Genomic DNA, 18,216 nt, shown 5'->3' with positions numbered 1-18,216 from the left:
GGGTTACCGTGGACGCGGGTCGCGGGCTAGCATATCCCGGTCAGCGGTCTGATCCCAACCGTCCGTTCCAACGGGAACCCCGCCCGAGGGTTTCTGATCAAAAGAGGAGCGCTCGCTCGCGTAAATAGCAAATGCGCGCCCGACGCCACGACCAACACGTTGTCGATTCTGAGCAGACGAAGAAGGTTTTGGCTTTCTGCTTCTCCCTTCGCCGCCTTCCTCTCCCTCGCGTTCGCTCGCGCTCCCGCATTCCCTCGCGGATTCGTCGACGGAGCTCGAGGTCGGCGGAGCGGAGCTGAGCTGACCTTCGAGCTTGCGAAGCAATCGTCACCGGCACGGCGTCGCGGATTCCCGTTCCTTCCGGCGCTCATTTCCGCTCGGAGGAGGCTCTGCATTTCGTTTCCGTTCGGCGGTTGATCTCGAGGTACGTCCGTGGCTCTGTCGAGGTTAGACTGGCGATTCTGTGAGCTTGTGTTCGAGTTCGTGACGGTTTTGTGTGGGATTTGTGGATGCTGAATGATAGGGAAGGCAAGGAAAGCTGAAATTGGGAAGTACGTTCTTTTTTTTATGGATGTTTTGTTTGATCAAACGAGATCAATTTGCGACATTCTGGTTAGGAGGCGGAACGCTGGTTCTAGTTTCGTTGTCTCGCTGTTGTCGGCTTGTGTCTGATTGCTTTGATTCTTCTACAGGCTTTGTTGCGGTATCTTTTCGTGGACGAAGATTGACTTGGACTCTTGTTGTTTGCAGGAAGGTTTGAGATTGTGCTGTCAACAGGAGGATTCTGTTGATAAATTTGCTCCCGCTGTAGCCGTCCATCGGGATTAGAGTTCCATACCGTTATTTTGGAAATTTGTCGACACGATCTCGCTCAAAGCCGCTTCGGTTGCTCGTTTCTAGGATTCGGTTCCCTAGCTGACTTCGACATGGCCCCGGCATTGCATCTTACGGGAGCTAAAGCTTCCGGTTCCCACTTGCTCGGTTCGAGGAGTTCTTTGCAACAAAGATCCGTGCTGCCTCAGCGGCTTCATTTCGCAACTTCTGCTGGTTCAAGTTCATCATTATCTAGGAGCTTGAAGAACTCTTGTGGGAGCAGAGTTTTCAAAGTGAGCTGTACAGGAGCAAATGTAGATGTCCTGGAGAAAAGCTCGACCGTGGCTCAAAGCTTTGGCGATTCTGAGAATCAACTGTCCTGCGTCATGAAATTTGGTGGCTCTTCGGTAGCTTCTGCTGAGAGAATTCGAGAGGTTGCTGATCTTATCCTCAGCTTTCCCAATGAGAGGCCTGTGATTGTTCTATCCGCGATGGGGAAGACGACTAACAGCCTTTTACAGGTATACATCAGTTCTCAGTTCATTTCAATTTCTTGCACCTCGTTTCAGAGTTGCCCTTTCTGCCAAGAGGGATGTTAATAAAATACATGTACTTCATCTCAGGCTGGAGAGAAGGCTGTCAGTTGTGGTGTTACTAACGTGTCATGCATTGATGAGCTAAGCTTTATAAAGGAACTCCATCTGCGGTATGGACATCCTTTCTCTCCTTTTGAAAGAATTTATTAAATGCAAGACTTTTCCTTACTGTCCTTCGACTTGCATCACCGTAGGACTGTGAAGGAGCTTGGACTTGACGAATCAATAATAGCAAGTAAGTTTCCTTACTTATTATCTGAAGTTGGCCTTTTAAGGATTCGTCATTTTTCTAATGAAGTTGACATTGTCATTGACAATAAATGTGGTCTCTTCGGAAGTTTGACTTTACAAACTCTTGCTGTCAATTGACCACATACGGTTTTCTTTTTTAAGCTTTTCATCCGGTCATAACCACATAGGATGTAGGTGCCTGAATGTTAGAACTTTGAGTGAAAATTTTCCGTATAATCCATGCACGCTCATTTTGGAGAATTTTCTTCTCAATTTTTTATGACATGTCGATTTAAAAGTTTATCTATCTAATGTCTACAGTTTCTTGAATTTTATATTGATCCAAATGTGATTTACGGGGATATTTCATGGTAGGGTCCATAGACTCACCCAATTGTAAAGCATTCTCATCTTCTTGTACTTAGGCCTTTAAGAATATCTCTTTAGCCTGTTGATATTCATTGAGAATCTTATGCAGCTCATCTGGAAGAATTGGATCAACTTCTGAAGGGAATTGCTATGATGAAGGAGCTCACATTACGGACTAGAGATTATTTAGTTTCTTTTGGGGAATGCATGTCCACGAGGATTTTTGCTGCCTATCTAAATAAGAGAGGAGTAAAGGCCCGACAAGTATGTTCTGTTTTCTTGGGGATTGTGGTTTTGTTGTTGCCTAACTGGCGTAGAAAAGTATGGCCCAACAAGTATGTTTTGTTTTCTTATGGATTATGGTATTGTTGTTGCTTAACTGGTCTAGAAAAGTGTATCTGGATAAGACACGTGGGATAGGGCAATGGATGGTAATATCAAGAATTAAATGTTAGTGGTCTAAGTTAGTTTTCCATAGGCCTTTATTTTGGAATTTTCAGGGCAAACATTATATGTTATCACAATTTTTTTTAAAGCCTTCTTTCAAAGGTACTTGCAAATAACTAATGTCCCGGCTTCCTTTCCAGTATGATGCCTTCGAAATTGGCTTTATTACCACTGACGACTTCACCAATGCGGACATCCTGGAAGCAACTTATCCAGCTGTTGCAAAGAGGTTACATGATGATTGGATCACTGATCCTGCAATCCCGATTGTTACTGGCTTCCTCGGGAAGGTGCTATATTGGCCATAGTAGTTGCAGAATTTTAACATGGTTGTGAAATATGACCAATTATCAAAATTATTTTCATGTAGGGCTGGAGAACTTGTGCAGTGACGACACTGGGTAGAGGTGGCAGTGATTTGACAGCCACTACTATTGGTAAAGCATTGGGCTTACGCGAGATCCAGGTTAGTGAAAACAACAAATGCTGAAGTTGCTTGTTAGAAACATTGCTTGCATTGTTCCACGTTCATTCAAGTGAATCTTATGCTTGTACATTCTGCGAGGAGAACATTTTAATATGAGGAATTTGGTGAAGTTTTGTGTGTTTCTATTGCGGTTCAAATTGTATTGAATGTGTATATGTACAATCCTGGTTGAGTGTCTTACAGGTGTGGAAAGATGTTGACGGTGTCTTGACATGCGATCCCAACATATATCCTCGAGCAGAGCCTGTACCATACTTGACCTTTGATGAGGCAGCTGAACTGGCATATTTTGGTGCACAGGTACTGTTCAATAATTTATTCTCACTCAGTTAAATTATGCCCTATTTTTGGAGAAAAATCGAATTGGGTATATAACTTCTCCTAAATGTTGTCATAGGCTGTCATAAGTTGTTCTGTACGTGCCAATTAACTTTAAATTGGTACAGCTAGATATGCCCCAAAAAAGAGAGGATATATCTCTAGGCACAACAATTGTGAGGCAGAAGGTATTGCATTAAGGGTGGGACCAAAATATGAAGGGCAGAGGCATAGTATAGGCAGATTATGTGGGTGATAAAAGCATATTTCTCATTATAATATTGTTTTTACCTTCATCAGGTCCTCCATCCTCAGTCCATGAGACCTGCCAGAGAGGGTGATATTCCTGTCAGGGTTAAAAACTCCTACAATCCTAATGCTCCAGGTACCCTGATAACCAGGGCGAGGGATATGAGTGAGGTTTGTGGCAGCATTAGACCTCTATTCTCTTGGGAACTTCAAAGGAAAAATTAAATCTCATTTTACCTACAGGCAGTTTTGACCAGCATTGTTCTGAAAAGGAATGTTACTATGCTGGATATTGTCAGCACTCGCATGCTTGGTCAATTTGGCTTCCTTGCAAAGGTAAGAGAGCTGGCAACAGTTCTATGCTTCTGGCGATCTATTTGTGTCATTCTATAACCTGAGGTTGGGTTCATGTAGGTCTTTTCTATCTTTGAAGATTTGGGCATATCCGTGGATGTTGTTGCGACTAGTGAAGTCAGTATTTCATTGACACTGGATCCATCCAAGCTCTGGAGCAGAGAGCTAATTCAGCAGGCAAGTGTATGATTCCCTGATCCCTTCGAGCATAACTTCAACCAGTCCTCCCTATACAATTTTTTAAATTACAGTGCATGTGCATGAACTTGTCTAGATCAGCTGGTGATCTATATTTACTTCCATCAGTTGCATGCTCACTACTTGTGTCTTGTTTTCTATGCAGCATTTATGTCGGTTGCCCTCTCACCAATGCTTCAATCTAACGTTACTGGCATATCTTTCTGAGCAGGAGCTTGATCATGTGGTGGAAGAACTCGAGAAAATAGCTGTGGTGAATCTCCTTCAACACAGATCAATCATCTCACTCATTGGGAATGTACAGAGGTCATCACTTATACTAGAGAAGGTAGTGTCTCAACTTTGGCAGATACCATGTGTGAGTTTGACGGTGCCAACTGTGCTCGTGCATGTCGCTGGTTGCTGCATAATTTAAAATGGCCATGAGTTTAGATATATGCCAGCCGCAGCCCAAGTTAGTTAAAAGGCTCAAAAGTTCAAATTGCCTGAACCCAATTTGTTGAGTCGGTCTTTATCCCCTTTCTGTTTGGTGCATGTCAGATGTTATAATTGTGTTTTCCCCTGTACTGAAACGTATATTGTGAACATTGTGATTGCTCGTGTCTACCAAGGACATGTTAAAAACTGCTGTTCTTCCTTCCTCTTGACAGTATGCTCCAACTTCACTGAAGTTGCATCTTCATTTTTGCAACCTATGTAGAAATAGAATGACCAGAAATGATAGGACGCATTGAAATGGAAAAATAAAGATCGTCAGGAAGGTCCAAAGGGGCAATTGGTCTAGTGAGAGCTGCGTCACATCGAAGCTCAATCCTATGTTTTCTTGGTTTTTGATTGTTGAAACTTGAGAACCACTTTTTTCTTATTTGTAGCATTTGCAAGTGCCGGCGCTGCTTATTATATGTTTAGCTTTTGTCAGCTAGAAAATAGTTTTCGCTTTTGCTGTTGAATGTCGTCCGTTATTGCCTCATCCGTGCATTTTTGCACTCACACAATCTGCTGCAAATTAGCTAAACATCTCTTAACTCAGAGTCTAATTTTTGTGCTCCTTTTCTTGATTAACTTTTTGCCAGGTTTTTAATGTTCTACGAACCAATGGAGTCAATGTCCAGATGATCTCTCAAGGAGCATCCAAGGTATCGTTAAAGACAACTTCAATTCTTTTCTCATGTGCTATTTCTCGATGTCTTGAATGATATATCTACAAGTGCCAATGGTGTGCTTTTCAAGTTGGAAGTGATGTACACAGTAGGTCTCTGATTGCCCTTGAAATGTGGTTAAATAGTTCGGCTCCATTTTCCATTTTTATGGACAAAATGTATTTATCTTATTCTTGCAAGGTTGGACCTCTGCAGTTTTTATGGATGCTAGTTTGTTTGTCTGGTGGAGTTTATAGAGGGTTCGATGCTGATTGACTCCCCTTCCTTTTCTAGTACTCATACCAAGCGATTCTCCCCCTTTCTTTGACCGTCGTGCAGGTCAACATCTCCTTGATCGTGAATGATGACGAGGCGGAGCAGTGCGTGAGAGCTCTCCATTCGACATTCTTCGAAAGTGACTTTACCGGGCTGGATCATGCATACGGAAGTGGAAATGGTTCTGCAGCTACATCATAACACCATACACGGGGGTTTTGCAGTTTTAAAACTTCACCCAGATTTGTTTTGATGACCTATTCTGGGAACTCAATCCTGGGTTAGAGTCGAGATGTAACATTCTTGGGCTTAATTTAAGGCGTAGTAGCCCATGATATTGATCAATAAGTCTATTAACTTATCACATTTTTCATTTAGACGGTATAGCCGAAGGTAAGGTTAAATTCTCTCATCCGGAACTCAAATCGATCTTGATTAATCTGAACTCCGAACAATGACAAACCGTGTAGGAGAGGGTTGCTGCTAGAGATTCTATTTGAGAAATCCACGGTTTACTTATGAACAGAGGAACTTGGGTAGAAAATTTTGTGACTTCAGAATAAATCAATTGAAGTTTTACCCAGGGGAAGGTTGAATACTAAAACAAACTTTGGAGCATATGCTAATACGAGAGCCTACTGGACACTATATATCACCGACCAAACACTGTATGAGAAAGCATTCTTAGTTCTCACGCTGAAAGAGGGAAAAAGAATAATTGACATCAGAATCAAATGAGAGAGGCTCCTCTGGCACTGTCTAGGGTACACTGGTTGCTAGTGTACCTAATCCATCATCAGGACTCGCAAATACATAATCTAAAAGATTAGAACAAAAAAAGAATACAACCAAATTTTATCCCTTAAGAGAATGTAAACCACGAATTTCCCATCCTGCACTTGTGTATGGAGTCAGTCGATGATCCACATAACCACTTAATTCCTCATTTCTTCATGCACCCAAAATATGCCATGATTTTCTTCATGCAACGAGCGGAAATTTCCTTCTAGTCAAATGCTGTCGCAGGAAAATCACTCCCGGTATCGAAGGCTCGACTTGCGTAGAGAGCCTCTTTCAAGATCCCATTAAACTTGAACTCAAAAACGAAAATGGACAATACGTTGGTTCAGCTCATTTACCAAGTAATCAGCCAACCCTGAAGCGAGAATTCAGTTGTCAGTCATACCTCAGACGTCAGCGAATGCCTTACGCAAACAAGATCATCCAACTTGTTCCCATCCATTTTGTACAGAGAGACACCTTCCATTTGGAAGTAGTGATCCCGCGCTTCTTTTCTTAGGTTCTTAAACGGCATGACTTCCCACTTACTATAATCTGAGTTTCTCCTGACATTGCTCATGTCTGGAGATCCTGAGATGAGCCCATGGTTGTGAGGATCTGCATGACCCCAGACCTTGCAACTTCCAAACTGTCCCAATCCACCTGTTTGACCAGCTTGGTTCCTCTTTAGGTGCAAGGCAGCTGCATGAGCTCTGCTTATCATTTCACGACTCGGCACATCTGACCAATCTTGATTCCTCTCGGCTCTCATGGGAGAATGGATCCTAATCACCTGCAAGCGGAAACTAGGAGATTATCACATGATCAATAATCTTGTTAAAGAAAAACGAACCTGAAAATCTCATATCATACACCAAGACACTCCAATAGCTGATAATAAGCCCTTCCCTGAAGGGGATTGTGCCCTTTCCTTGGAGTAGAGAAGTAACGGGTCCTGCAATAAGATGATTGTGCTAGTTAGTAAAATGCGGACACATGGGGAGGGAGAAAGAAAGAGAGAGAAGTCGAATTTCATTTAGAAAGTGAAGCGAAGGTGATGAATGTGTTGAGCAGCTCGTGTTTTTACAAACAATAAACTCAGTCACCACATAAATGCCCGCTTTTAGACGCAAAATCTAGACACGAACAGGAAACTTAAATTGACAGTTTAGACACAATATCCTAGCAAATGCTAAGTACGATCAGAATGAAAGTACAAATTTGAACAAATAAGCAACAAAAAAAATTGAATGCTAAGGTAGAAAGAGTGATTGAGCTCATTTAAGTAGTAAAACCTGTGTTTTAGTGGCACCACCAACCTAATGCAATCCCACTTTGAGGTTCGTGAGGTGAGGTTTGCAAGAGAAGGGCAATGTCAGACTTAAAGTCTCAATCATCAAAGAACTTGGGATTCTACACACTAGTATACATTATTGTGAGATTGAAACTGTTACAGTTCATACACTGAGGTTATGGAGCGTTAAGCTAAAATCAAGAGTCAGCATTGCACTAACCACTCGGTGTATCCTGGATCAACAGTGAAACCATATATGTCAACAACATCGCACATGGAGAGGGCAAGCTCGATAGACTTCATTCCAGTTCCTTTCGCACCTCTTCGTAGTACAATACCTTGGAAAAGATAAACTGGGTTGGGAATGCTCTGCAATATATCCAAGAGAATGTTAAGCCATAAACCACACTAGAAAATTCTATTCATTGCAACCGCGAGAATTGCTAATCCATGGTACACTGTCAACTGGACCTCATCTAAGGAAAAACAAAGATATGGCATTAACTGAAATTAGTCTCTGGGACATACAATATAAATTTCTGAAATAGGAGATACTGAAATAATCAAATATAAAACAAAAACCAGATTATCGATAAATTAATTTCTGAAATCAATGTTCAACAAGATCATCACCTTTATCATTGCATTAAAATCTCTGTGCGTCACACTTTTGATGATGAGCACCTCATCTGCTGCAAAGCGAGATCATGTTAGTCCTCATTGGATGGCAAGATGAGACAAATGAGGTTATCTTCTAAGGCCACACCAACAACCAATATTTTGGCAGCAAAGAGAATTCGTGCCAAGAAAAAACGGAATATTTAGGAGATTCTTATAGGACAAAGAAACTGAGCTTTGCAACAGATGCAGCTCATTATTCGAACGCAAAGTTATGAATCTTTTCAGAACATGAGAGGAAAGAGTTGTTCACGTATGTAATTCTTCATATGAAACAGGTATCAGAACCTACCAGATCCATTGAGTATCTTAACCATCTTACGAGCAGCACCACGAACTACAAGTCTGAAGTCTCTCTTCAGACCAACATGCTTGGCATATTTCTGCACAACAATTAATTAGGTGTAAGCAGATGAATTAATAATTACCAGCCTACATCCTATGCCGACCACGCTGACCATCCTAACTATGCAAACAGTAACAAGTGGTTTAAAGAGTTCCCTGCCTAATAACCAAAGCTAAGGACGATACTGCTATTTAGCTGAGTATGCCATGAATGAGGATTGTGGATAGCAGTATCGATAAATTACTCATGAGTAACGTAAAGAAAAGAACCGGATCTGAGCACGTCCGGATGATGATGGGGGCGGGAGAGGGGGAGAGAGAGACCAAAATACAGACGACACAAAATTAACAACAGGAATTTCCCCTAACAGCAAAAGAGGCTAGAGAACCTCATTAACAGGAGCTTCATTGTCTCTAATGACAGCATCATGACCATCAATCTCTTTCCCGAATTCTGTCTTAAGCAGATCCCCAGAGTTTCCGACAACTGCACAGCTACGGAACTGTTGGGGGTGAAATGGGGGCTTTGCAGGAAGAATTATATTGAGATGATCCTCACAAAGTGTTCGATTGTAGCATTTATCTGCACCCCTGCATCAAAGATCTAAATGATGAATATACCTTGTGCTTGTGATAGCTGGAAGAATTCAGTTGATTATACACAATAAAAGCAAATGAAGATAATTTAAAATCAGTAAGCATGCATCTTACAGTTGCGCTATTCTTTTCGCTGCATATTCTAACCATCCATCCGGTCGAGCATCAAGGTACTCTCTAGTGAGCACTGTTGTCATGTTACGATACTGCATCCCTGGACACATTAGGCCACATTTATCTTCTCAAAGAATATCCGCACAGCAGGAAGGAATGATTCCACATACCTGTTCCCACAACAGTATTGCCTCACACACGTCATAGCTGTATTCCAAGGGCTCAAAAATTTTAAATTGCTCATTGTACTGCACAGAGGCCAAAAATAGCAGGTTCCTGAATGTTAGAAACAGCAAACAAAAGATGATGAGAGAGAGAGAGAGAGAGAGAGAGAGAGAGAGAGAGAGAGAGAGAGACCCAGGTACTGTTGGTGCCTTGGGGAAATTTAAGAATCAATTTGCAGTGGTCAATTATATGTGCAGTGAGTCCAAGCCCCCTATTAGCCTGCATAAAAACATTCACTTAACACAGAACAAAGAGACAACAAGTGATGGTAAAACTGCTCTGGTGAACCTAAAATTCACAAAATCCTCATATCGAATCCACACGTTTCCCTAAATCTACTTCCCTAGCAACAATGGTTGTAAGCCTGTGTTCGATGTAAACTGCGCGATGATTGATGAAACAAAGAACCTCCCCAAACCAAGTATGATTTTGGCAAATTAACGATACAGACAACCGTGCGACCACCGTACCATAGGCAACCACTCTCACCAGGAGAAGATTTACGAGACTTAACAAGAAACTAATCTACTGAAGAAACCAGGCCACGTTTCAACTAGATTAAACAAGTCTCCCACTCCAAATTGTTCAAACCAGATTTCACTATCCATTGAAACCTATAGTAACAAACAAACTCCAAACCAGCTAAGAGCCAAATCAAGCTAACTTCGGAATCAGCCGTTCCCGGCGAGGAACCGCCCAAACCGAATCGCAACTCAAGCACACAGAATCAACACCAGCGCTCGCAGGATTGAAATCTCCGCGAATTCAGAGACTTGAAGAAGCTTAAAAATGGAGCTCGAGCTAACCACGCACTGTCGAACGCTCGACTGGAAATCGGAAAGAACCCGCGCGTCCTCGCCATCGATCGGCACCTGCCGATTGCCTGCAAACAGAGAGACGGTCAGAGAAGATCGAAATGGAGGAGGAGAGGGAGGAGATGCGGCAAGGGGGGGAGGGGGGGAAGCGCGAGGCCTGACCGGCGAAGTAAGAGGACTGGATTACGAAGACGAGGAGGGAGAAGAGCGCGGCGGCGCACACCAGGTGCAGGATCGTCAGGTTCCGGCTGCCGCCCGACGGCGTTGGCTTGTGAAGCCTCATTTCAAGGCCACACACGGAGCCAGCGAGCGAGAGAGAGAGAGAGAGAGAGAGAGTGTGTGTGAGCGCGCTAAACCGTTGAAGAAAACAAGGATCGGACCTTGGGAGCAGCAGAAGAGCGGAGTCCAGAAGTTCCGAAACGACGGCGTTTCTGGGCAAGAATCATAAGCAGGCCACCGCCACCACCACCGGAAGGAAAGAGAAGGATTTTTAGTATAGATCGAAACGCAGCCTCGTCAGCCCGTTTTGGTAAAAGTGAAAGTGGCTTCTAGCGGTCCGTAGGTAACTCAATTTTGACAGACAATTTAGGGAAATTACTAAATAAGGACCCAAAGTGGGTGCCTTTTTTCAAAAGAGGACCTCAAGTGGACAATGTGTCAATTAAGGACCCAAAGTGCCAAACTAGTATCAAATAAGGACCTGAGCTCGCCGGCCGGCCAAATGTTCTCTGGCCGGCGACCGGTCGACATTTCCGGCACCGGAATAGGGGCAATTTTGTCCAATTTTTTTTTTCTTTTCTTCTTCCCCGGTCGCCGGTCCGGCAACCGGCGACCAGGCCAGAGCTGAGGCCGGCGAGATCTCGAGCTCGCCGGCCATCTGGGTGAGCTCGAGCTCGCCGGCCATGGCAAGCTGCCGGCGAGCTCCACCCAGATTTGGGCGAGCTCGAGCTCGCCAGCCATGGCGAGCTCCGCCCAGATCTGGGCGAGCTCGAGGAGGCCGGCCTCGCCCGGATTGCGTAGTCGAGGGCCTTGGCGGGGCCGTCGCTGGAGGTGATGGTGTCGCGCGCGAGCTTGAGGAGGAAGGGCCCGAGATCCGGGTTGTCGAGGGCCGTATCGGGCGGGGCGGGGCTGGCGGCGGAGCCCGGGGACTCCGGCGGGGGCTTCTGTGGGGAGAACTTGGAGCGGGAAGGGGAGGGTGCCATGGCCGGCGAGCTCGAGCTCGCTGAGACCGGCGGGAGCTCCGCCCTTGCCGGCCCGCACAGCCGCCATGGCGAGGGCCGGCATGAGCTCGAGCTCGCCCAGATCTGGGTGAAGCTCGCCATGGCCGGCGAGATCGAGCTCGCCCAGATTTGGGCAGAGCTCGCCGGCGCCCAGATGGCCGGCGAGCTCGAGCTCGCCCAGATCTGGGCAGAGCTCGCCGGCTGAGCTCGCCCAGATGGCCGGCGAGCTCGAGCCCTCGCCCTCCGCCGGCGAGGGTCGCCCTCGCCTACCCAGCCCAGTCGAGGGCGACCCTTGCCGGCGTCGGGCGAGGGCAGCCTCCGCCTGAGGCCGGCGACCTCCACCGGCCCCGGCTATGGCCGCGGAGGGAAGAGAAAAAAAAAAAAACAGAGATGAAATGTCTGTTCCGATTGTTTTGGAACAAGAATCGTGCTCGCCACGCAGCAAACCAGGCCCTTACCTGAGACAAATTAAGTACTTCGGGCCCCTATTTGAGACTGATTGGGCACTTCAGGTCCTTATTTGATACCATGTTCACTTTGGGTCCTCTTTTGAGAAAAGGACCCCACTTGGGGTCCTTAATTGGAATTTTCCCTTTATTTAGCCTATAACATGTTGATAAGTCGCAAATGGTATAAAAAGTATACCAATAGCTATTTAGTTTGTCACATCTTAATGACTTAAACGATGGTGATTTTGAAACAATAAAAAAAAGGTCGGTAGTTAACTCAAATATCAGATGGTGGTTTCATGTAAGATTTTTTATATTAGGCTCTACAAATAATATGTGGGTAAATTATTATAATAATTGGTAATTACGTATAAGAATTACTAACTTTAACGCGGCGATAACTTTAACTGATAAATGGTGGTAAATTATAAGAACGATTAGTAGCTTCCCGAACAATCTAACAAACATTGGTAAATAGACTCAAATAACAGTTGGTAATTTTTTAGAAGAGTCTGTAACTTAGCAAGTTCGTAAGCTATGCAAGTAACTGTTTATATATTATTATTAGAAAATTGGTGATTTGAAGTCATCGACCAAATGTTGGAAGTGACGCAAATAAAATAGACAATTTCCTGTAATAGTCAATAAATTTATCATCTTGATAATTTTAACAAATAAACGCGTATAAAGTATTTGAACGGTTGGCAATTTCAAACAATTATGTAAGCATTAGGAATATGACAAATAAGAGTTAGTAATTTCTCATAATCATTAATTAATTTAACACAGTTCCGCAAATAAATGTTGAAAAGTTACTAAAACCTTTGGTATCTATAATCTTTGTAAAATGAAAACCTCTCGAAGGTCCTATTTCCCTAAAAATCTCTCCCTAGATAAGCAGATAAGGCTATTTCACCCAAAAGGAAAATGTATAGCCATATATACTCAAGGTCTTGGCTCCGTTGTTTCACGAAAAATGAATGATTTGAAAAATATTTTCCTAATAATGATCATTTGTATCGCTTAAAAAAATGAATGAATGAAAAATATTTTCATCGTCGACAAAAATGATAGTTGTCAATAATGAAAATATTTTTTCTTGGCTAATTATTTGAAGCGATTCAAGCAATCATTTTTTAGAAAATGTTCTCTAAATTATTCATTTTTCGCGAAACAAACAAAGAATCATCTATTCATATAGCCATTGTTGAGAAGAGAACTTGCATCAATTTCTCTCCTTTCTTCCCCTCTCACTTGTGAGCTTCCAACGATTCAGCTCCCAGTTATCTTTGGAGGAAAATGGCATGTTCCCATGACCCAGCAGAGATCCAGAGATTAATAGTCATCCCACAGAAACACGTTCTTCTGCAAACTCAGCAGAGAATTATCGGCTATGGTCGTCGTACTCAAATCCTAAACGTGCAAGACAGAGCAAATCGAATAGACAACTTCATTGCCTTTGTAGTTAAAATGGAAGATAATTACCCGAGACACCTTGTATGCTGGGAAAATCACTTTTCACCTCGACTTTATGCTGAGAACCATCTTCTCTACATCACAAATCGCACCCAGTTGCAAAGCAGTCTTACAAGCTTGTATCCTTCGAGGATGTTTCCTCTCCACAAGCAATCTCGACATCAGCGCAGGAATCCCAAAGCTTATGACACAGAAAATTTGAGAGACATTATTAAAGGAAAAGGAGCATTCCCTCTTGCAATAACAAATTGCTGATAAACTTGAACTTTTGCTGACAAATTTTATGCGGTCTTGCAAGTGGAGAGTACATTTCCAGCCATCCATGCAGAATGCAGTTTCGACAACTTAACACCCGACAATAAGGAATGAAAGCACTAGAATACTAAAAGAGGAGAACAACAAATGCAAACGGGATGGGATTTTTAATGTAGAGGGCAATACAAATACCACAGAATCAGATTCTCCCTTTTACAAAGAGGTGTAGCGACTGCATGTATCAGATTTTATCCAGTATGTACATGCAAAAACGTACCTCCACCAACTGTGCTTTCTTTATAAATAGCTTCTCTCTTTTCAGGCATCTTGTCTTGGTTAATCAATTTCAGAATCAAACTCACTGCAAGTCTGCAACCGATAATTAGCAATACTATAGTAACTCAAAACACCCTTACTAAAACAAGGAACCACTGGTCAATCTGGTTCCTGTAACATTTTGGTCGAAGCAAAAGGAATCTAGTACCGTAAGCACCTTTTCATGAGCTTGGTGATTGAATCCAATTGTACAATGATTTCACACTTCTCCTGCAACAAATAGACTCCACATAAAGAGAGGCTCAGAAGATTGACAAGCATTACCTGAAGAATCACTTAAAAAAGCATCACTGAAAAAACCAAACAAGAGAAAGAGGAGAGGAACATGCAAAGGAACAATTATTCTGATAAAAAGAACATTAACTCTATATCCAAAACAAAGCTGATGATTGTCAATTGGCCATACCAACGGTAGCTACGATCCTGAATTTGTCTGAGACCCATTCATTGTTGAAACAATTGAGAAAGGTTTCTGCCAAGGTAACCAAAATGAAAAATAACCGCACCTTACAGATGGATCATACAAGATACACTAACCGTTCTTGCTCATAATTCAGGCAAAACAATCCCAGCCAAAGTATTTGTACGTCACAGAAAGGAAAAGGTAGATTTCAAATCATGAATCATGAACTGTTAAAGAAGGATCATCCATTGAAATAGCTTGTACCTTTAAACCGAACCTATTCATACAACCAGCAGACTATACTTCATAAACACGATCTCTTTAGAAGGTAAAAACAACATGAATCATATAGACATAATTGCTATTTTCTGTGTTATTTTACAAGGTAGAATCAAATGAATCTCGATACCTTTAGCCTTTGTGCCCTCTAGTGCAGTAATTGTCACCATGAACTAACGACGAAATGAAAGCTCCAGAATAGTAGCTTCTATTGATCAACTGGAATCAGCTGCTCGATCTAAAGCAACACTGGATTAAAGTTATCTAGCCTGACTAAACCCTAGAACTTGTTTTCGTGACCTTGTCATACATCATAGGGAATTTTCCATGCAAAACCTACCAATAATCACCACAAGAGCAACTTCCATCTTTAAAATGATGAAACCTGTTTGAATCTCGAACTGTAATTTCCCTTTGAACAATCCTTGATATCACCTTGATTGCAGCATGACAGTCTGTACAGGCTCTCAAGTTCTTCATTATAAGGATAGGTGATCCCTTAGGCGTGCTAATAAGTGCAAATGCAATCGCTAACCTTTCGCTATGATATTTAAGAGATTCAATCTTAATTTCTTCATCAACATTGTGAAGGGCACAACTTGTGTCAGGTTTGTATCCTTCTTTCTCCATCTCTTCCGCCAATGTGTCAATTTTTCTCCTGATCTCCTTTATTTGGGGATGCAAATTATCATTTGCCATAAAGACATGACTTCTATGTTTAATCTCAACCCAACTACACGCAGGAACCTTTTTCATTCCTCTTTCCCTCATTGCCTTCTTCACTTGTACGACACAATCCCACTGGCCTGCGGCCGCATATATATTAGACATGTTGACATAAGAGGCAGCATCTCTAAGCTCCTCCATAGCGAAAAGTTTATCTGCTGCTTCCTTGGCTAGTTCTTGGTTCTTATGTATCCTACATGAATTCAGAACCGACATCCACATAATCTCGTCAGCCTCAAATGGCATTTGAGACATGAACTTCTCAGCTTCACCAAATCGTCCACTTCGACACAGCACATCAACCATACAAGCAAAGTGTTCTCTCTTAGGAACGAGTGCATATGTATTACGCATCAAATCAAAGTACTTTAAACCCTCTTCAACAAGTCCACAGTGACTGCAAGCTGATAAAACATTGAGGAATCCAACAGAATCAGGTCGAAGACCTGACTTAACCATAGATTCAAATGTGTAAAGAGTTGCGCGACCATCCCCATTTTGAGCATAAGCTGAAATTAGAGAATTCCAGGATACAACATTCCTCTCGGGCATTTCTTCAAAAGTTTGAATTGCATGTTTCATGGATCCACATTTTGCATACATGTCAACAAGTGCACTCGCTGCAAACACGTTTGAAATGTACCCCAATCTGATCACAAATGAATGCAATTGTTTCCCAAGTGAAAGTGATGCCAAAACTGCAGAGGCTTTCAAAATGCTAGCAAAAGTTGCTTGATCAGCACTAACATTGGCTCTTTGCATCTCAACGAACAGTTTTAAGCCTTCTTCATGGAGGCCATTCTGAATGTAAGCAGAAATCAAGGCTGTCCAGGGAACTGGGCTTCTGTAAGCAAGATCAGCAAATATCATCTTAGCTTCCTTATATCTAGCACATTTTGCATACATGTCAACCAAAGCATTTCCAACAAGGATTTCTGAATCAGCTTTTGTCACTATGGTCTGGCAATGAATCTGCCGACCCATTTCAAAGTCGGCCACGTTTGCTGCCACACTAAGCAAGGTCGAAAAAGGGAATTGCCTCCTATCAAATCTAGTAGACTGAAGTCCGCGAAAAATGCGAAGACAAGCCTCTACCTGCCCGTCCCATGCATAACCAGTGATAATGACATTGTAGGAAACACAATCCACCTCTGGCATCTCGTCAAAAAGTTTCCTCGCTTCTTCCACATGATCATGCTTCGAATAAGAGTCCAACAACGCATTCCCAAGAAACACGTTCCACAGGAAATTAGTCTTGAGGACGAGGCTGTGAATCTGTTTTCCGAATCCTATGTCAGCTAACCCAATACCTGCGGCTAAAATTGCCGTGAAGGTGAACTCCGAAGGCCTGAAACCCAACTTTTGCATCTCAACAAAGAGATTAATCGCTTCCTCAAACAAGCCTTCATTCAAGTATCCAGTTATCAACGCATTGAACGTGACACAATCTTTCTCGGGCACTTCCTTGAACAGCTGGCTACCTAAGCCAAGCCGACAAGACTTGCAATAAGCATCTACCAACGCATTGTTAACAATGAGAACCAAATCGAACCCCAGTTTGATTATCTGAGCATGGACTTGAATCACTTCATTAAACGTATCAGAGTAGCGCACGCCCGACAACAACGTGGCAAAAGTCACGTAGTCTGCCTCCGTGCCGCACCGGTGCATCTCCCCGAAAAGCTCGAATGCTTCACTTACCTTGTCAGACCTCAAGTACCCGCCCATCAAGATCGTCCACGAGACCGCCGTGCGCTCAGCCATGCCATCAAGCAACTTCCTCGCGCTCACCAGATTGCCGGCATTCACGTACCCGGACATCATCATGTTAGTCGAGACCGTGTTTCTGTTGGGCATTTGATCGAACACCCGCCGTGCGCGCGACAGGTCCCCCCGCTCGAGTATGTCCTTGACCCGGAAGTTGGAGCGGGAAGTGGTGGGGTCGAAGCCTGTCTTGACGGTTCTGGCGTCGGTGCAAGTTCGGAGATGCCGACGCTGTGGTGCGGCGCGAAGGACTCGCAGCAGAGCCGAGGCTATGAGTTTCGTCGTTCGGCGCAGTGTCATCGCTTGCGTTCGAAAGGGTGGCAAACATTCGCGCGTTCATAGAGCAGCGATATCGAAAACGCGGGACGGGAGTAGTCGGCTAATTCTCAGCGGTTTTTCGCATGTAATAAAATAATTTGAGTCGCATCGAAAGTTATTATATGGGGAAAAATCCCTTTTTGATGTGAGGATTTGTACAATTTTCTTAAACTCTCCGATTCTAAACTCCCGATCTGTAATTGCATCCAATTCCGATCCCCGAGACCAAAGCCTAGCGACTGGCACATATGAGCATATAACTTTAGCAAAGTCTTGACTGCTCGATGGAGAAGAGAAAAGGACCGAACAACACACCCGAATGAGCAACTTATGTTCTTCCGTATCAATTCTATTCTATGTATGAATTTCTCTGGTTTCATTTCATGGATGAAACTCCTAGAAAATAGTGATTTTCCTTGTGAAACGATGGCTTTTTACTTTTAACTAATTATTAATTATAAAAAAATAATCAATTTACCAGTGAATTTAATGAATTAAACCTAATCTCACTAAATACTTTATACTCAAAAAAATCTAAAGAGAGAACACACGAGTCAGAGACCTGTGATGAGACGAAATTCGGGAGAACTTACGGTGGCCGACATGGAGTATCGATCTTTTCAGTTCCACAATCCAAGATTGCAATAAGCAGATAAGAGGCTTGC

The 18,216-nt window shown here is 43.0% G+C and overlaps 3 protein-coding genes across 9 annotated transcripts; 1 reads left to right on the top strand and 2 right to left on the bottom strand.

Moving 5' to 3' along the window:
- Positions 1–27: 27 nt before the first annotated feature.
- LOC115672677 (aspartokinase 2, chloroplastic-like) lies at positions 28–5,889 on the top strand. 3 transcript variants are annotated; one of them, XM_056313733.1, is made up of 14 exons: positions 28–424; positions 751–1,334; positions 1,437–1,519; positions 1,604–1,644; positions 2,119–2,273; positions 2,597–2,746; positions 2,827–2,922; positions 3,127–3,243; positions 3,562–3,681; positions 3,754–3,846; positions 3,925–4,047; positions 4,208–4,390; positions 5,136–5,198; positions 5,541–5,889. In XM_056313733.1, exons 2-14 carry the CDS (start codon positions 927–929, stop codon positions 5,676–5,678), a joined length of 1,770 nt encoding a protein of 589 aa, XP_056169708.1. In that variant the 5' UTR covers positions 28–424; positions 751–926; the 3' UTR covers positions 5,679–5,889. The 3 variants fall into 3 exon arrangements, with proteins under 3 accessions (XP_056169708.1, XP_056169709.1, XP_030450422.1); XM_056313734.1 differs by having other exon boundaries at positions 28–428; positions 755–1,334; XM_030594562.2 differs by having other exon boundaries at positions 33–424; positions 4,274–4,390.
- Positions 5,890–6,073: 184 nt separating this feature from the next.
- On the bottom strand, positions 6,074–10,775 carry LOC115672678 (sialyltransferase-like protein 1). 2 transcript variants are annotated; one of them, XM_056313736.1, is made up of 11 exons: positions 10,488–10,775; positions 10,317–10,393; positions 9,643–9,729; positions 9,456–9,533; positions 9,286–9,377; positions 8,964–9,165; positions 8,522–8,612; positions 8,185–8,240; positions 7,772–7,920; positions 7,131–7,212; positions 6,074–7,050 (listed from the first exon to the last, which is right to left on the bottom strand). In XM_056313736.1, exons 1-11 carry the CDS (start codon positions 10,606–10,608, stop codon positions 6,658–6,660), a joined length of 1,428 nt encoding a protein of 475 aa, XP_056169711.1. In that variant the 5' UTR covers positions 10,609–10,775; the 3' UTR covers positions 6,074–6,657. The 2 variants fall into 2 exon arrangements, with proteins under 2 accessions (XP_056169711.1, XP_030450424.2); XM_030594564.2 differs by having other exon boundaries at positions 8,185–8,243; positions 10,488–10,772.
- Positions 10,776–12,745: 1,970 nt separating this feature from the next.
- Positions 12,746–17,894, bottom strand: LOC115672888 (putative pentatricopeptide repeat-containing protein At2g01510). Of its 4 annotated transcripts, none has more exons than XM_056314037.1 (6): positions 14,874–17,894; positions 14,468–14,533; positions 14,219–14,271; positions 14,003–14,094; positions 13,480–13,651; positions 12,746–13,359 (listed from the first exon to the last, which is right to left on the bottom strand). In XM_056314037.1, exon 1 carries the CDS (start codon positions 17,531–17,533, stop codon positions 15,080–15,082), a length of 2,454 nt encoding a protein of 817 aa, XP_056170012.1. In that variant the 5' UTR covers positions 17,534–17,894; the 3' UTR covers positions 12,746–13,359; positions 13,480–13,651; positions 14,003–14,094; positions 14,219–14,271; positions 14,468–14,533; positions 14,874–15,079. The 4 variants fall into 4 exon arrangements, with proteins under 4 accessions (XP_056170012.1, XP_056170014.1, XP_030450733.1 ...); XM_056314039.1 differs by having other exon boundaries at positions 14,003–14,086; XM_030594873.2 differs by lacking the exon at positions 14,468–14,533.
- Positions 17,895–18,216: the final 322 nt, after the last annotated feature.

The sequence above is a fragment of the Syzygium oleosum genome, unplaced genomic scaffold, assembly GCF_021117445.2.
Source record: "Syzygium oleosum isolate NSW1041296 unplaced genomic scaffold, Sole_v2.1 Sole_v2.08, whole genome shotgun sequence".
Lineage (NCBI taxonomy): Eukaryota > Viridiplantae > Streptophyta > Magnoliopsida > Myrtales > Myrtaceae > Syzygium > Syzygium oleosum.
The sequence above is the reverse complement of the archived record's forward strand: the minus strand, read 5'-3'. Positions and strand labels throughout refer to the sequence as shown.

What these genes read in the sequence shown, in the direction of transcription:
- LOC115672677 (XM_056313733.1), top strand. Translation starts at nt 927, where the DNA reads ATGGCCCCGGCATTGCATCTTACGGGAGCTAAAGCTTCCGGTTCCCAC. An exon ending in CGACTAACAGCCTTTTACAG is followed by an intron (nt 1,335 to 1,436) that starts GTATACATCAGT and finishes ACTTCATCTCAG; the next exon opens with GCTGGAGAGAAGGCTGTCAG. An exon ending in CATCACTTATACTAGAGAAG is followed by an intron (nt 4,391 to 5,135) that starts GTAGTGTCTCAA and finishes ACTTTTTGCCAG; the next exon opens with GTTTTTAATGTTCTACGAAC.
- LOC115672678 (XM_030594564.2), bottom strand. Translation starts at nt 10,608, where the DNA reads ATGAGGCTTCACAAGCCAACGCCGTCGGGCGGCAGCCGGAACCTGACG. An exon ending in AAGGCACCAACAGTACCTGG is followed by an intron (nt 9,534 to 9,642) that starts GTCTCTCTCTCT and finishes GCCTCTGTGCAG; the next exon opens with TACAATGAGCAATTTAAAAT. An exon ending in CAATACTGTTGTGGGAACAG is followed by an intron (nt 9,378 to 9,455) that starts GTATGTGGAATC and finishes CCAGGGATGCAG; the next exon opens with TATCGTAACATGACAACAGT.
- LOC115672888 (XM_056314037.1), bottom strand. Translation starts at nt 17,533, where the DNA reads ATGACACTGCGCCGAACGACGAAACTCATAGCCTCGGCTCTGCTGCGA.